Genomic DNA, 19,516 nt, shown 5'->3' on the forward strand with positions numbered 1-19,516 from the left:
ACCATTATTGAATTGTTTTACGGTAAATTGACTAGTTTATCGGTGGCCAAACTTCAGTTGAACCATAATTGAAATCAAAACAGGAAAATTCTGTTACTGTTTTTAGTAAATCGTTAAATTAATTTAATAAGTACATTGTTTTAGGGCATATTTATTTTAAGTATCTATAGGTATGTCACTTTACTCAAAACCGTACTATATCAACAAATATTAAGCACAAAAGATCCGATGCGCTGTTTCTAATCGCTTAGACAATATTGTTATTTGGCCTTTTACACATTAAAAACCTAAATGCGAATAGGTATGACCTCAAATCCATTACCATAAAACTGGTCAATTAACTAAAACCTTATTTTGTATGTGTTAAGTGTTATTAAAGGTTTTCCTTGTCGATGCTAATACCGCTATCAGTCGAGTATGGGACGTTTTACGTCGCATTTTCCCCACAAATTTCAGTTTGGGCACACGTATTTTAGTAACTTTGTTTTTTTTACACATTTTTTACATATTTAACAGTGTGGTGTTGTGTTAGTGCGATTGTTATTTTACCATGAAACGGTGAAATTTGTAAAAAATATTACTTGAACTAAAATGTCGCCCGGTGGCAGAAGGTTTTCGTTCCCTGTGATTGTGGAAAAGTTGATTCACAGGAAGAACTCTTCGTCCCGCACATCCTCCGTCAACTCCGATGATGTAATGTATTTTTTAAAATTATATTTTGATACCAATATATATTTGACGACCGAATGGCGTAGTGGTTAGTGCCCTGACTACTGAGCCGATGGTCCCGGGTTCGATTCCCGGCTGGGGCAGATATTTGTTTAAACACAGATATTTGTTCTCGGGTCTTGGATGTGCCCGTAAAATGGCAATAGGCCCGCCCCCTATTACATTGGGACTAGGGTTTCGTTTTTCCCGACCTTTTTCTGTTCCCGGGAAACGGGACATTTTTTCTAGATTTCCCGGGAATTCCCGGGAAACGGGAATTTATTTCAAATGCTTGTTTTTGCTATTTTTGGGTATTAAAGGTCAATTAAAACACTTGCAATTAAATCAAATATACTTTTATTACACATAATAGCTAGAAAAAACAACAGTCAGATAAATTAAAAACCAAAATTATAATGATTTGTTTAACATGCAAAATCATTTGTTTTTCTTAATTATAATTTAAACAATAACAAAGGTATTATAATAAACAGTTTCAAATTAATATTATTATGACATAATTAAAATACAAAATTAATTACGCTTGAGGTAATGTTTAAGAAAAACTAGGGCATTTAACGATTTATCGCTTAACCTACTTCTTATTTTGGTGGCGAAATTCCCGGACACGGAAAATGTCCGTTCAGCTTCAGTCGATGTAGACATGATGCTTTGTAGGGCATTGTGCAGCATTTCCAAATTTGGGGTCCGTTTTCCAGATGCTGAATACATGTCGAAATCTTTTTTCAGCATTACAACACCAATTCTGGGTGGTGGGCATCCCTTGAAGGCGTTTTCAATTGCTTCTTGAAGCTGCACAGCGAAACTAGTCTCTCTATTCCTCTGAGCTATGACCTGTAGAGTTTCTTCCGGGCTGGATTCTGAATCTGTCTATTGAGGAAACAATCGCCGGAATAGCTTGTCAGCATATTGTATCATAGATTCCTTTGTTACAGAACTCTCTGTGATGTATTCATTGCCCTGAATTATAGGATTTTGGAGGAAAAGTGTTAGCGTGTAGAGAGCAGGGTCCCTTCTTTCACTTATTCGTCTTATTAAATGGTCTGAAAATTCCACAGCCAGAGGAGTATTCATCTTTGAGAGCCTTCCTATAAGTGCCGTTATAACGGCTTCGCAGACTGTTATATTGGCTTTTTGGCTGCTCAATGCTTCAACTGCCAGTTTTATAGGATTCATAATTTTCACCAAATCTTCTAAAACGGCCAAATTCTCCTCGTGCCATAAGTGTCCGTAATTTATGTCGATCAAAGCCTTTTTAATGCAGTTCTTTACTTCGATGAAGCGGCTTATCATTGTTTCAATGCTATTCCATCTGGTTTTTACGTCTCGGCATAGTGTTTTTTCCGTATTGTGTTCAAATTTCACATATTCTTGAAGTTTGGCGTTTTTCAATGGACTTCTGCGAAATAAATTTACTATGATGCGTGTTTCTTTAAGCACTTTGTTCAGATCTGGTCGGATATCACGGTTTCTATTCTCCGACTGCGCAAAGTCTTCATAAGAATCATATAAGTCTGAGTCGGATTCTTCACTTTCTGTTTCACTTGTCTTTTCACAGTAAAGAACATCTGTGACAGCCAAATGGATTGCATGGTTCATACAAAGCACCATTTCAGCTGGACTCTCACGGCCGAACTTTTTCATCACATTAGGACCATCGCTTGTCACAGCTACGATATCCCTCTCAAAGTTAATACCGAAATCTAATAAAACAGTATCAACAATTCTTCTTATCTCTGGAGCTCCGCATTTTCCCGGTATGTATGTTAGACCGAGATTATAAACTTTTCCACGATCGCCGTGTAAGTTTATGTTGAAATAGCGTCTGTTTCTGATACTGGTCCATTCATCAAGGGTGATACTGAATCTACCATCATTTTTCACGTGTTTGTTCAAGGAGGTGATGATTTCTTGTTTTTTTTCTTCAGCATAGTCTGTTATAATGCGCATAACACTAGTCTCGCACTTTGGCATGTTTAAACCAGCTTGTGAAACAAAGCCACGAATCACTTCACTGTTAGTGATCTGGCGAACTGATAGTCCATCTTTCGCTGCTAAGTTTGACACAATCTCGGCAATGGTACTGGGTGGCTTGATATGCTGATCCATAGAAGTCTGTACCATAAGTACTTTCCTTTTCTTTGCTGTTTGTGGTAAACCCGATGAAGTTCCAGGAGTCGGTGAAGAAGCCGACGTTGTGGCTGCTGAAGAGGCTTCACGTCCATGATCGTTCAACTTTATGTTGTGCAGCAGTTCCAAATGCCTTGAAAGTCCACTGGTCGATGAGCCTTTGCAACTCAATGATTTTGGACAGTGATTACATTGTGCTTTATCTTGCCCTTTTTTCTTAAAATGATTCCACACTTCCGAAGTTACGCGAGAGTCCATATCGTCGAAACTTTTTTAAAACTATCACACAATAAGTTAGTACTTATTCAGTTTACGTACTCACACTCATTCTGACTCACATACAAACACACACACACAAACACACACACACACATACACACACACACACACACACACATACACAGCATGTTAGTTATTAGGTTTTTATTTTTATTTTGTGTCTTCTTTTATGTCCTTCCTTTTGAGGGAACATAAAAATATTGTTTGAAAAACATGACACCACCGATCACTGTTACGATCCTCATAAGAGGTGCGGGCCTACTTAATCATAAATACAGGCTACATGTGAGCCTAGTTATGATAGTAGTCGTCAAAACTTTTCTGTTATGTTAATTTTTACTAAGAATAAAGATTTTTGATTTTTTTGATTTGATTAATATGTGCACGAATATGACGTTCCTTGAGCGGTGCGCAAACTGATAGTCTCAATAAAAGCATGATGAGGTCAGTCAGGTAAATCAGGAAGGGGTGGGGATGTAGATGAGTCATTAAGGTTTGCAATGCAGCTGCATGAAAACAATAACACGCACGACTTTCCAAGAATTTACAACAAAACCATGTTTCTGACTGTTGAGGACAAGCCTGCCGATCAATTGTTTTGTTTTAGGTAGGTAGGCGGTTTGACAAACAGATAAATAAAGGTGAAAATATAGTATTGAATCAGGAAGAGGTGAAACAAAAGGATGTAGATGAGTCATTTAGGTTTGCAATGCAGCTGCGCGAAAACAATAACACGCATGATTTTTCAAGAATTTACAACAAAACCAAATTTTGTTGGTTTTAGGTAGGAGAAACAGATAAATAAAGATGAAAATAAAGCATAGAATCGATGAAAAAATATTCCCGGGAATTCCCGGGAATTCTATATTTTTTCCCGGTCTCGGGAACGACAGATTTCCCGGGAATTCCCGGGAACGGGAATTCCCGGAAACCCGGGAACGAAACCCTAATTGGGACTAACATACACTCTGGCGAAAAGTGGGTGCAGCAATGCACCTCTGCCTACCCCGCAAGGGAGTACTTTAGTACAAGGCGTGAGTGCGTGTTTATTATTATTTTTTTTTTTTTGTAGAAGTGCATTGTACTAGAAGTCCAAAATTATTTTATTTATACTTATCACCGTACGTAATACAACTTTGTATGTAAATAACGTCCTATATGTATACCTACACCTATATCATTTTTTCACCTACTACCTAGGTACGGCCAGCAAAATATATATGTGTGCCACCCTAGTGACATCACTTGGATCCTGAGAGTCATGGATGGATGATAGATGAATCAAATAAATTGTATCGATACGTTACACGCAATCCTTACAAGTTAGGTATTGCTCATTTCACGTACCTATAACCTGTCAATGGATCATAAAATTAATGTGTCTTTGCTGGATTGCCCTTATAGCTCTTTTCCTGACTGTACTTAAAAAAAAAACAATTCACTATCTTCGAGTAACATACAATGAGCTATATTTCGTATTCGATCGCCGGATGCGAGTATCTTGTGTATCGCAGAAACCGGTTTAGGTTCCGTCCGTGTCTCGTTATCGTAATCCAAATACATTTTAAAACTGCCTATAAATTGCACTGCACTGTACCGTGACGCAGGGAGTGCAGGAGTAAAGCTCAAAATTTAGTTTCGGTATTGAAAAATGTTTATTAAATGCACGAATCATCATCATCATCATCGTCATCATTGAACTTTGTCGATCAGTGGCATATAAATAAAACACAGATACTAAGGCGAAGACTTTTATCCCACAGGTAGCCATTGTCCAGAAATTTTGAAACAGGCCTTAGCAAAATAAATATGTGAAATATGCACTGCATATGTACCTACATTAAAAAGCGTATTTACCTAAAAGACGTATCTTGCAGTTTTGTTGTGGACATTTCACAAAGCTTTACTTCTGCATTGGGCCTGTTCAAATACTCGCGTATTCTTTAGACATCGGGTCCGTTCCTGCAAATTGACTTGATAAATGACTGTGTCTCATTGTTGAGTGAAAACTGTTTGTTGCGATATCTACTATTTCCACATTACAGGATCCGTTTTCTCTTGACAATTCGACATTTTCAGTCTGATTGGTACAGAATGGTATAAGTATGGTATAAATATGGTATAAGTATGGTATAAGTATGGTATAAATATGGTATAAATATGGTATAAGTATGTATGTATAAAGTGGACTATCTTGTTATCGTGTCGATGACAAAAACAGGAGCGAGACTAGGGTTTGTCACAGTGGTAAAAGGATAGACCAGTCTGATTAGCGTCGGTTGACCAGAACGCGCCGTACGAATTTAAGGAACAAATGAAACGGCAGCTGAAGACGTTGTTTCGTACTATTTAAGTTTCGTACTTTCTTACAAATATCGCAAATACGAATGTAAGGAATGTCTTTTAATTTTCTAACTATAAATGCGACTAGGCAAACGTAGTGTGGGACGCCCTCCGGCTAGATGGGGTGACGACATGCGAAAGGTGGCTGGTTATGATTGGATGCGGAAAGCTAAAGATCGCATGCAGTGGCGTGCTTTGGGAGAGGCCTACGTCCAGCAGTGAACTGCTATAGGCTGATGATGATGATGAACTAAAAATGCAGCTTATTAGTGGTCTACCGGAAAGAAAACTAGTCTAGAACCTATGTACCTAGGCATTCCACCTTGTATTGTATTGCCCTTTTCTACCTATCATCTATCCAGGTACATAAATTGATTATTTAAACGCCTTGCGTGAGCTTCACGTGATAATGAAGGCATGTACCTACAAAGTGATATGAAAGTATTAGAAATATATTGATTGCATACTTAGTTACCTGCCTAACATCATAATGTTCTACGTCGCAAGTAATACATAAGTATACATAAGTTTCTATTAAAATAAAGTTTTGTTCAGTTAAACTGATCAGTTATTAAATAACCAACCTCTCTCAGCCGTTTTTTTATTAATTTAGCAAGTTGATAAATAGTTTCAAACTTCCTGACTGCACTTGTTCTATGCAATTGAATATAACATAGGACAAAACTTCCCCGTTCAAGTTTTCCAGTAACATACATCACTTGTGCGAAGCGCTTTGTGCAACTTTTCGTAGAATATTTCATAGATAAACGCAGCCACTATTATAAATATACGAGCGATCAATAAAAGCACTGACTCACAGGTAAATGTGAGTTTATTGGAAAAAAGATCGCGCCATGTCCAAGGGCGAATATGTTTGTATGTATTTTATTTAAGTTGGTTTTATGTTTCCTATTTTTAATGTACAGCCACTATAACTCTATCTTTGAAATATTATTTATAAACATTATGTAGAATCCTCGGTCATTAAATGTGTAGGTATATTTAGCGTACATAGTTGTAATGTATTCCTGATCAATATGATTTCCCCTCACATATCTTTAATAATAACCTACTCAACTGAAAGCAACAATTCAGATACCTAGCTTCAATGTTCCAAACATTTAACCTTTTCACATTAGAGACTATTTGAAAAGAAGACTGGCCTTTTTAACGGACAATGAAATCACTCATTTGGAAAGCCATTATATACTTAGGTATATACCTATCCAGGTTCTATCCCTGAAATAAAACGAGGCATCGCTGAAAATATCATGACCAAGGCCGTCAAAAAGGATAATAGGTCATGAATAATTTAGAACTAAATCCAAATGACGGATATAGCCAAATTTGTGACCATGTATCCTTGACCAATATTAGCCATTGTAGATGTTTAAGCAACACTAGTCAGAGTCATGAATTCATGATCAGAAGTCGGATCTGTGAAAGATCCTGCTATGTAACAAATGACTCATATTGTTGTAAAACATTATTTATCACTTAGAATGTTAGTACATAAGACTATCAGGTACTAACTGCTTCTGGATATAGGCCTCTACCAAGGCATACCCCTGGACCCTGAATGAGCATCTTTGCTTGCCACTTTTCGCAGATCTCAACACAATCTAGCTGGAGGGAGTCCCACGCTACGTTTATATATTCGCATACCCGATCCTAGAACACTTTTAAGCTAACCGTGTGCATTGTAGTCATAATTATAATTACCTACTACTACTACTCGTATAATGTAATGAATGCTACGATCCTAATATTATTAAGCTAACCATAATTCTTTTTCATATTTGCCTCGAAATGACCTCACCAGGTCTTTGATACTAGCTACATAATAATATTATATCAAGGTCTAGACTGTCCCTAGAGCCTCAACATGAACGCACATGTCCTGGAATATAATTAGGCACACGAAGGACCTAGGTATTAGATATATATGCCTGTCAGGTTTGAAGCCTAATTAGTGTGATGGATGTCAGAGGTATATTTTTAACCACTCTATAAGAAAAGATAGCTTATAAGTTTGGCTTGTGAAAAGATTTATCTCCCTGTAGCAATTTAGATAGATTTGATTGTCCTTTATCATTAAAGTGGTGACTTGACCGATGATCTTTAGCCATGCTTAATAAAAAGCAATTCAAAATTCATGCGCTTCTTTCACATTATTGTCAGGGGTTCCCAACTTTTAGGGGCCAAGGTATGAACCACTTATGGTTATTATGTGGTAGAGTCATTCGGTCGTTATGGTGACCGAACAATAACAGTTGCGTGAGGGCAGGTGGTCAGCTGCGAGGTGCACCCCAAAATTATACTATTGTCCCTCTCTAACCAAGCATCTTAGATAAGGCAGAAGATAGGTGGTTACTACGGTTTTACACCGGGAAGCCTTAAAATTAATGCCTTGTTGTAAACTTGTACAAAAATAACGGTTAAGTACCTACCTATATTATAATTATAATGCTAATGGACAAAAGCAAGTAAAAAAAACGGATACAATACAACAACGATGTAACATAAAAAGCATCAACTACGTCGATGCGTCGTCGTTATCAACTACGAAATGAGCTAAAAAAGACAAGCAATACTAGGTGACTTCTTCTTCTTCTTCTAGTGCCTCTCCACTACTGGAGGTTGGCGGTCAGCTCCGCATACTTCCCTCTACTAGGTGACACCGCCCTCTTATTTCTTTACTAGTGGTTGCTTGTAAGAGCAATGTCTCTTAGCAATACTGCATAATAATATAGTATACTAGCTGTTCCCGCGCGCTTCGCTTCGCTTTAAAAAGTTTGCCCGTGGGAATTCCGGGATAAAAAGTAGCCTATGTTCTTTCCCAGGGTCTAAACCGTATGTATACCAAATTTCATTCAAATCCGTTCAGTAGTTTTGGCGTGAAAGAGTAACAGACAGACAGACAGACAGACACAGTTACTTTCGCATTTATAATATTAGTTAGGAAGGATTAGTTAGGATTTAGTACATTGTCATGTTGTTTTATCTAATATTATGTGATTGTGGTGTTAAATAAGACATGTTCTATTAAACAAGACAAGGTATATTAATTGCGGGCTGAAGTGCAGATTTAAGTGCATGTTCGTGTTGATAATATTAATTGGACGTGATCACACGATACTTAATTTTATTCATACATATTTTTTGTCAATAATCCTGTATATTGATGTTCAGCAATATTTTTCATCTGTGTTAGGTCATGCTTGACCTTTTTTTGTTGCTAGTAGGTACTGGACAAGATTATTGTAGAGGTAGTAATATTATGTTTAATTTTTCAACTACAACCAGTACTTCTAAATATAGCTAGAAAGATCATGATTATTAATATGCATTCAGGTCAGTATCCTAGAGGTATGATCATAGACTTTCATTGGGGCACGTTTCGCTAATTGTAACATTATAACCTTATTGTTATTTATTTGGACCAATAACTGCAAACATCTTTGCTACATATTCAGAATTCCTTTAAAGTCCATGTATCGCCTCACTGGCTTCGCGAATGTTGGTCAGTCAGTATCTCGTACCTAGGTACAGTTAGGGAAATATTATAACATGGATATACGAGTACCTATATATATCTGGCATCATTTTTACATTTGTCTTCTACGGAATAAGATTAAATAAGATTCGATACGGCTGATATGAAATTGACAAAACTATCTCGCATGAAAACATCATTTGAATTCACTCATCATAAGTGTGTTGTCTGTGCAATTTTAAAAACATTGCGGTTTCACATTGTTGTACTTAGAAGGCTCTTATAACAGTCTATTGTGTATCCGTACACAACTGTTTGCTAATTCTCAGGCTGATGGGCTGTATCGTGCATTGAATGGTTGCATGATGGCCGGCGGTCATGCAAATGTATGTGAGAGAAAATTCTGCGTCAGCTTTGCTTGTTTTACATGCTAATGTTATGGAAAATAAATTGTGATTGACCTATTTTTCTTAAAATTTATTATAAAAGTATCTATAGGTGCTGAAAAAATTATCAAATTGTAATTTGATAAAGCGTCGTCGAAAAGTTATCGAGTTGGTGCCACGCTGCTAGGTACTAGGACGACATGAAATAGGCGAAGTCGATGTTCTTCCGAGAAAGCGCCTCGGGCTTCGGGTGCAGTCGAGCCTCGTAAGCCTCAATATATGTGAGCATCATATTTATATGTATTATGTATGTATTTACTCCTCTATGTGCCTACCGTATCCTTTCTTTAATTCTTATAATATAATGTTTGATGAAACAGTATGTGAGAATATATTTTGAGCAGGGAAAAGAGATCCGTGAACTAACACGATAATCACCTCATGTGTATTTATAAAACAAAACAAGTAAATTTAACGGACAGAAAGCTAATCTGGACTGAAGAAAGTGGAATTAAATTCATGGTTGAATAGCGATTGAATTATTCAGCTGTTATTGTTGTACAGGTATCCGGGAAAGTAAAGACTCTTCAGAGTGTGATCAATTAAAAATCAAACGGTAAAAAGTGCACGTTGAATGGTGTGGAAAATTGCCTGGAACTAGGCACAACTGTACGTGTAAATGTCAAGTGGGAGTCCATTAATTAGCTATGCTACCGGCCCATGATTCTAGTTCACTATGCCTATGCATGTTTAGCTAATCATTATTTGGAACTGTTCTTATTAACTATCAACTAATTCGTGATAGCTATCGGAAAAATAGTAAAACAAATAAACCACCAATAAGACAGGTGACATGTTAATCCCAACAATATCCAAGTTATGTTTTACTGGCCATGATCATATTATATTTGGCCGGTTTGTTCCTATTTTACCTATATATATTTATTTCTATTTGTTTTCTTGGCAGAATCCGTGGCCGCTTTTGTTTGCTTTGCGAAGATGGGAGCCAAATCCTTCTTTATGCCTACTGCAACTTCTCTCTTCGGTTTACCCTCGCCATTTTCTATGTTCTTATCTTCATTTTCCTTTGTTCTTTGGCACAAATATTTATGTTTTCACCTTTCCCGGCTTTGATGTAAAAGAAAATATGTTTCTGTTTTGATTGTGCCCACAAATCACTTGTAAATTTTTGGGCCTGTATTTTTATTCAAATTCTTGTATTTCGTTCCATATTTTCTGTTTTTATCGTCAGTTCTTGCCAACTGTTCAATCCATTCGTCCGTCATTATCAACATCACTTATTATGAGTCCCGTTTCGTTTTCATAAGCGACAATTATCATTAGAGCGATGAAAGAGAGCGTTTCATTTGGAGTCAATGCACTAATCAGAGCTGTGCATTTATACTGATCGCTGTTCTGTGATTTGTTACCATCGTATTAGCGAAATTGCTACCTTTAAATACTATTGGTCGTTACGACGATTCGAAACCGACGGGTGAACCAAGATTCTAGAGCAAATGACAATTTGTATGAACTGTGAGTCGTGACGAAGAGACATTAATTAGCAAATAGCGTGGTCCTATACCGCACTCATTATAATGCCGTAATTCCATAATTGAGAGGATTGTTACAATAATTATAATTCGATTGTTGTAGGCACGGCCTATTCCCAACAGTGGTCGCATTGTTTTTTATTAGTTTCATTTTTATTCATATAATTTCTGGTGGTGTTTGTTTTAGCTTTTATCTAGGTACAATTTTCATTGTTTTAATCTGTCACTTTTGAAGTACCTGGTTAATAATAATTATATCACTATCAAAAGTTATCACTGCCAATACTTGAATATAGTATTACTTTTCGTCCAACTTCATCTCGGTCATCAAGTGACTCAGTCTATCATTTTACATATAAGTTACAGGCCTTATTTCTGAGCCACAACGTACACAATCCACTGAATACTGCACATAGGCTTGTGGCTTGTAATAGTCTTACTGAATAATCGGCACAAGGTGTTGTAATTCCGAGCCACGCCGCTTGTGTGCAAATAGAATATGCAATGGTACGTCCAAGGAGCGGTTTTCTATTGTTCATTGTGTATCGCATACGATTGCATGGGATATTTTTATGTGATGATATCAAATATTGGTACTCTTAACTTCTGCTTTGATAAGATTACTTTTTAGGGGCCTCAGCGGCTCTTCCTCAATGATATTCAGCGGGTTGATTAAATAATTTCAAGAAGCTATCATGTTTAAGCAACATTTTAATATATATTATTATTGTTTTGTTTTCTTTTCGTATTATTTATAAGTAATTCGTTTTCGTTATAAATTACACGTTTCGCCAAAACTTCTGTGGAAACACTCGGAATATTCATTCACCTGTGAACACATTAAGCAGGCGCGTCCTTCAGTGACTCGACGACGCACATTCTGTCAGTATCAATATTTTAAGTAATTCGTGAACATCATGCATCCAGCCTTTAGAAATCTTCAAGAGGTAATAAATACATTTGTTAGTGATTTTACCTTACTTATTTGCTTTTATATGGAATTGTCCTTTATTATCTATATTTTCTTATGGCTTACATTGTGAGTTACCATGTCCAAACAAACTATTTCAGTACGCTTAAATTTAAATGACAATATTATGATTCAACCAGGAATATTTGCCGTAATTAGCAGAAACAAGGAAAATAACTGTAGCAAAAATAATTAATTTGCATTGTTGCCGTATATTTCCTTGCGATATGTTGTGAGTTATGGAATCAAATGTGTTTAAAGTGAAAACCCGTCGGACACCCTTTAAGCCGACTAAACGACGAAAATCACTGTGTTCGTGGGTGACCAAGACACGCCGGTCTGTGCGGAGAAAACTGTTTCAGGTATTTCAGGAGTGAACACTGAATAAGAGCATCTTTGATGCAATCGATCGATCTATTTTTAAAGCGCGCTCCATATCCAACCTCCTTTAACTCGCATTAGCCGATGAAAATTCAACGTAAGTGTTTATAATTCTTTGTTGAAAAGCGGCCTCTTTAAACAATCGAAAGTTTTCTATCGTGTACGTCAAACTTTATCGCTCGGTGCGATCTTGTCGAGGAAAAGCGAGCGTTTTTGCGGCACTCGCTGGCAATAGAGAAAACGATCTCGCTTTGTGAAATCTACTTTTCTTTACCGTCTCCATTGCTCTTGCGAACAGCAGACATTACTGGTAATGGCGCGGCTAATTCAAGATAAATACACCTTATTTTGCATAAATACCTACGATGGGCTGAGCAGGGTTTTATATTGATTGTAGTATTTAAAGAAAGTACCGGTAAATCTGGAGCTGTATATTACCGATGGATAAGTATGTGAAGCTATAGTTTCTTCTGGTCCGGAAATGTTTTTAAACGGGCTGTGCTACTCCTGTTTTTATTATAGTAATGTATCTGAATGTATGTCTCCCACTTTATCCACTTGCTTTGCTACTTACTAACCTGGGTATTTACCTTACCTTACTATTCTAGAAAACCAAGATGTAGGTAGATGTTAAACCAGCACGACTATGTGCGCAAACTTGCATGTCTGCCAGTGCGTACTGAGTTTATCCTGGATTCTGGTCACAACAGCGTCTTACCACGAAAGATCATTGGCCAGTGATTGACTGGTGGCGGATGACGGTAAACATGCAATCAGTAGTCATCGAAGCATTAAGTTTATTGTACCTTATTGTGGATGTTGTAGATTGCGGGCTGATTTACGTTCTATTGACTCAGCTATTTATTTGGTGTTTGGGATACACAAAAATAGCCTCTTCGAATGATGTATCACCTGTTCCTTACATTATGTCCGGTCCACCGGGAACTTTCTTCTTCTTCTTATTGAGTTTATAATGATTTTTCAAAATCACTGCATTATACAGAATATTGCGAATAAACGAACCATTACCGACGGCAAATTTAGAACCATGTCTCATTATCTTCGCATTAAACTAGTTTGACATTTGGCTCCGGCTTCAAGTAGGTTTATTGAGATAGAGCGCATATATTACCATACACTATTTTGATTTACCACAGCGATGACTCATCTGTACCAGGAGGTTACTCCAGACTGACGAAAAAAGAAGTTTCGGAGCACTGCTACGCGAGCCACGGAGTCGTTCGTCAAGTGGCGAGCCTTAGACTGGCGAGCGCGCGCCAGTTGGCACCTTCTGTTTTTTATATCGTCAACTCGCTTGCCCATGTAAAGTACGGTCAGATGCAAACGGATTGAAACTAACAAATAGACTCTATCTAGCTGTTTTCGACGATAGCTCTCGTTTTGTTAGTATAGAGTAACCCCCTGTACCAGACTGAGCATGATAGAGCGATACAGAATGCACAGTAGATCTCAATCATATGGTAATTTGTGAAACTCGATTAGCGATTTGTATTTAATGTACGTCAAAATGAATCTAGCCAACCTGTGTGAATAATGTTTTTTTTGTTTGAATTTTTCGTTATTTTTTAATTAACGTTGTTATATTAATTGTTACTATGCACAAAGGCATTTTGTATTCACCATCATCCACGTCCACCATCAAGTGTCCACTCCTGGATGTTTATTGTTATCCTCAAGATCCAAAACACACTCCAATATTCTCTTCCAGCCTCTACAAGTCTACATACATAAAATAATATAATGCAAATTAAACCTTAATTACCCATTGCAGGTCTTTTTTCACAACTTAAAGAGCCATTACTAAAGTTTTTCATGCAGTTCAACGAATGGGAATGTCGTGTTTTTTTAAATAGTAAAATAAAAACATATTTAAAATTTCGTGCGGCAAGCCATTTTTCCTGCTTAAATATGTTCGCTAGGCTTGCGGCAACCTTAATGATTACACTCGTGGTCGTGGCTAGGCGCACCGGAGTTTCACGGGTTATTCTTAAATTATAAAAATACGTTAACAAAATAAAACATATAGGTTTCCCACTAGTAAACATTAAATTGTATAGAGAACCTACAGGGTGCTTACCTCAAAATAGGTAAATAAATACTTATTTTACATTAAAATTTCATAACAAACATTTATTGTTGGTAATACAATATAGGTACATAAGAATAAAAGAAAAGCCAAAAAATATGATGCATGATTTTGTAGGCTTTTCAAGCATTTGAAGAACTTATGTGTTATTTTTTTGCACTTCCCTACTTTCTGCTCCTGAACCTCCTGCAGGTTGACTAGTAGAGAATGCTCTTAGCATTAAGTCAACCTGATTGTACATCTACTTTTGTAAATTGTGCAATAAAAGTATAAATAAATACTTAAAAGTGCAGCGAGTAGGAAGCGGCCGCCACGCTGCTTTACTTTGCGAGACGATCCTTTTCTACGCCTAAAATTTCGTGCGGCAAGCCATTTTTCCTGCTTAAATATGTTCGCTAGGCTTGCGGCAACCTTAATGATTACACTCGTGGTCGTGGCTAGGCGCACCGGAGTTTCACGGGTTATTCTTAAATTATAAAAATACGTTAACAAAATAAAACATATAGGTTTCCCACTAGTAAACATTAAATTGTATAGAGAACCTACAGGGTGCTTACCTCAAAATAGGTAAATAAATACTTATTTTACATTAAAATTTCATAACAAACATTTATTGTTGGTAATACAATATAGGTACATAAGAATAAAAGAAAAGCCAAAAAATATGATGCATGATTTTGTAGGCTTTTCAAGCATTTGAAGAACTTATGTGTTATTTTTTTGCACTTCCCTACTTTCTGCTCCTGAACCTCCTGCAGGTTGACTAGTAGAGAATGCTCTTAGCATTAAGTCAACCTGATTGTACATCTACTTTTGTAAATTGTGCAATAAAAGTATAAATAAATACTTAAAAGTGCAGCGAGTAGGAAGCGGCCGCCACGCTGCTTTACTTTGCGAGACGATCCTTTTCTACGCCAGTTTGAACACCCCTGTGGGGGTTACTCTATACTGACGAAAAACTCACGAACGATAGTTGTTGTGCAATCGGTACATTTAATACAACGAGATAGATTCGTGGTTTCGTTTTTCATCATATAGAGTGACCCTCCTGGCGCGAAAGTATTATACTCACACGTCACGACGGATGCTGCTGGCACCATCTACAGTGTATCAGTCTAAATACGATTGCAATGTTAATTGTTAGCTCAATTTTGTTATATATCAATGTATATCTTGTATGATACCACAGGCAAAATTGCCATAGTTTGGTACCATAATAGCGTAAGAATCTAAGAACGAAGTGAACCAAGGACAAAGGGTACCAGCTAGATAGGTATAGGATACTCACACTGAAAGTTTCAAAGCAACGAGTTTACAGACTTATAGATACTTCGCCAAATTTATAATATCCCTTTTACCGTTTGGCGGTAAAAATGTTACAAAACAGGTAACTAGAATCGTGTGCAGTTGTTTTTAAATTTTAGAGTGACGTTGAAAACTCGGTCGTACCGGAAAACAGGGGCGCAACAAAATAGGAATTTACAAAACAATTTTAATATTCAACGGTCGAATGCAGGCCGTTTATACCAACGAAACCCTTGAAATTTTTCACTGAATTTTCACTTTAGCGCTGAATGCGCGGCCGAATGAAAGAATTTTTGACGCGGCGGCGCCGAAATGAGGTTTCTTGGTCCTCGTGTGTTAGTTTATTTTAAAGCTGTGGTTAACCCAAAACATTTGTTAAATTGTTAGTTAATTTTTAAAATAAGTACGATGGTGCATCGTACCAGAGTACCGAATTTTACGTCCTGATTGCGCATTTTGAACCTATAATTTACGTATGTCCAATGACATTGGTACCCTGAAATGACCGCCGAAGAATGTGATTTTCAGAAATACTGACCACGAGTCCAGCAAAATTAAAATCCTATAGTGAGCAGCACAGTAGAGCGATGGTAGCTCAGTCGGGTAAGCGCCCGCTTCTCACGCCAGAGATGCGGGTTCGAATCCCGGCGCTGAAATGTAACAATGAGTTTTTTAACTTAAACTTAAGTTAAGTTCAATGTCGTGAGGAAACCTGCATAATTATCTAGATCTAGCTCATCTAGATATATATATGTGAACCCACCAACCCACAGTGGACCAGCGTGGTGGGGAAATGGTCCAAGCTAAGGAAGGCAGTTTAGACCTTGGGGATATGCACAACGGTTCCATTCGAGAGAGCCAGGTGCAAGTACTTACACCCCCACAGAGAATAAAATAGAATAGAATAGAGCAGCACAATAGTTTGTTTCACTCGGTGTGTTTAATTCTCATTTCGACCAAAAGCCGTGTTAAGCGAAATACATAGAGTGTGGTAACACATATATGAGCTAATCGTTATTTGTTTTAATGGCGGCCTGTGGGCTACATGTAAATTTCGGGGCTTACATTTTGTATTTAATTTAATTTAATTTTATCATCGTCCATGCTTTGTAACTATGTAGGTATTTACTGAACTGAAGGACTAAAATATAAGACTCACGTTTTTATGTACGTAGTACTCAACTAATTTATTTTACATTTACTGAAAAATTTAGTCTCCAATCGGCTAGCCCGACGACTTTAGACAGACATAAAACTTTATTTTAGAGCTGTATTTGAAATGGCTTTCGGTGTGTTTGTAGTTAAAACAAATGATGAAATTAGTGGCTAGCCCTAAAATAACCTAATTTTACCATTTTGAAAGGACAAAAATATTATATACCTGCATTTGGAAATGGAGGGAGCGAAAATATCTTATCTGTATTTTCTTTATAGTGGCAATATCTCTTCTGATAAGCTCCTCTACCTTCGATTTATTCCTGACTGCGCATAAATTTCGCACCGATAAGATACCTCAGACACGATTTCCGTGAATTTTTATTTCCAACCATAAACAAAATATGATAACATGATCCCCCTTTTGCAAGAAGAGCGAAAGAGTTCCGTGCAAACATAAATAAAAGAGGATTTATACTAAACGGCGTAAATCCTTTTTTCTTTGCGTAAAGCTATCGCGTATAACCGGCAGCGGACATTTAAATAAAAGTAAACAATCTTAACGCCCTCTAAAAAAACAGCTAATGAAGAAACACAATTATAGACTAGCTACTACTAGTAATTGTTCACAAAAGGTACAATAAAGATTGTTTACATTTAAATATTTAAATGTCTGCCGCATTGACTATAGTCTGCATTCAACACATTATCTCCTATATACAGTTTACGTTGGCGGTTTGCACTTAATCCGGATATTCCCAGCTTAGCCGAACTGAGGCAGACATTTGCATCCATTCTCCTTGGCGCATCAACAAAGGTTTTAATTTCCATTGTTTTGTGGTTTAAACGTATACAAAACTTGTGTATTAACAAAACATTTTCCTCTTTTCTAGGTATTTTGGCCCATAGACGAACAAGGGGTAAGAAAAAGGGTAAGAACGAGATTCAAACATTACCATAAAGGCGTCGTTCGAATTTAGAGCGCTGTCGTTGAAATTCAAATTTGGAAACGTAAATTTTACTGGCCAGTCCGCGATGAAGCCGTCAAACCGTGAGAATTTGGGGTGCAAAGCCTTTCCGATGCAGATGGCTGACTTTCATTTTAATAAAATTATTAGGCACGTTTTTATATTTTTGGTGCCTGTTTTACAAAGTTATGAAACGTAATACATGATTGTGTTTATAAGGCCCTCATTTGATAGGGAGCTAATTAATTACTTGAAACTTTATTCGGAAAACTACAAACTTCAGGTTTGCCGTTTTTGTCAAACTAATTATTTAACTTACGGCATGGTTCACCACAATAATTATTGACCAATCACGCACCAGTAGTAGAAAACAACACCAATCCCGTGTCTTTCAATTCTATAGAAGGTCGTTTGTCACTGGTCGACTTGCTTGCAGCTGAAGCGAAATGTGCAATATTGTGGGCTACAGACGTTTCGTTTTTTTTCGTACATCCTGTGAACGGCGTGGGAATGAATGCATGCCGGAAGCAATTGGACGACGCGATTCCATTTTAATATCTCTCTAAACTGTAGTGTATTGCGAAATCTTGCATTTTTTATAACTTCTAAAACCTAGGTAAGTACCTAGTAACTGAGGGTCCAGCCAGACTCGTCCCATTCCACACTCGACCCGGCCAAACTCGACCCGAATTTCTAAAATACGATAATGTCTAGGTACTTTTGTTGAAATGTATGAAATGTACTGTCAGCCACAAGAGTTTTTTTACTGAAATTATAGTTAGGTGTTTTATGTGCTGATCAAAAAAAAGTAATAATTTGTACTTTTAATCATTTATTTATCATTTTCTATAAACATTATTAGTAGGTAACACATGTTTTGAATTATAAACGTAATAAGTAATAATAAATATTAACAAAATAAGTAACTATTAATAATTATGTGTGCTAAAATCACAGTTACACAAAATATCTTTACAATGAAATACATATGTATAAAATCCTTTTTATAAAATCCGTTTGCTGTTTATAAAATTATAATTACTTCGCAGCAGCCCTTGCTTATCAAATGCATAAATTACAATACAAGTAAGTGCGCGAAAGAGATGGATGCAGGCCATCCAAATCTTGACCATTGTTATCGATAACCCGTTTATTTCAGGCTAAAACAATGAGAAGGGTAAACTACCTCTCTCTGTTACTGAGGTCAAACTTAGCTAGTTTAGTCAACATATTTCTTAAATTTAAGTGATAATCACTTTATATGCAAACAATTAAGAAATCCATAAACATTTTCTGTCGACTGTACTTTGCGATAAGAAAAAAAATACAAACAAAAATGAACCTTATCGAAATTATGAAATTCGGGTCGAGTGTGGCCGGGTCGAGTGTGGAATGGGACGAGTCTGGCTGGACCCGTAACTGATGCTTTATTTTAGACAAACTACTGAAATAAACTAAACTTCTTTAGTCCATTGAACTGGCATGCTTTAAAATACAATCAAAACCTGCCTAAGGTATAATATTATATTTTTAACCTAAAAGCTATAAGAGCCTGTTGTCATTTGTGGCTATAATCAAGGTTGTTACCAAGGTCTACCATTGTCCAGACTCGATACTATTGTAGCAAAATGTCGGCCTACCCTCAATAACTAACCTTTGGACTAAAGCTACTTTAATGCCAAAGGTTACTGCAGAGTTAACTAGGCCGTTTTGA

At 36.8% G+C, this 19,516-nt stretch overlaps 1 protein-coding gene across 16 annotated transcripts in view; it reads left to right on the forward strand.

Moving 5' to 3' along the window:
* Positions 1-19,516, forward strand: part of LOC105388122 (rap1 GTPase-activating protein 1) — a 210,387-nt gene that overhangs the window by 154,819 nt on the left and 36,052 nt on the right. For 6 of the 16 annotated variants that reach the window (XM_048625037.1, XM_048625010.1, XM_048625020.1 and 3 more), the window contains one exon: positions 17,728-17,766. The exons of 2 other annotated variants lie outside the window; for them this stretch is intronic. In XM_048625037.1, coding sequence (XP_048480994.1) covers positions 17,728-17,766 — 39 coding nt within the window. Of the gene's footprint in view, positions 1-245; positions 694-11,818; positions 11,864-12,021; positions 12,249-17,727; positions 17,767-19,516 lie in introns of those variants that run through there. 8 more of the 16 variants (XM_048625022.1, XM_048625033.1, XM_048625054.1 and 5 more) reach the window with 7 other exon arrangements.

Source organism: Plutella xylostella, chromosome 3, assembly GCF_932276165.1.
Source record: "Plutella xylostella chromosome 3, ilPluXylo3.1, whole genome shotgun sequence".
NCBI lineage: Eukaryota > Metazoa > Arthropoda > Insecta > Lepidoptera > Plutellidae > Plutella > Plutella xylostella.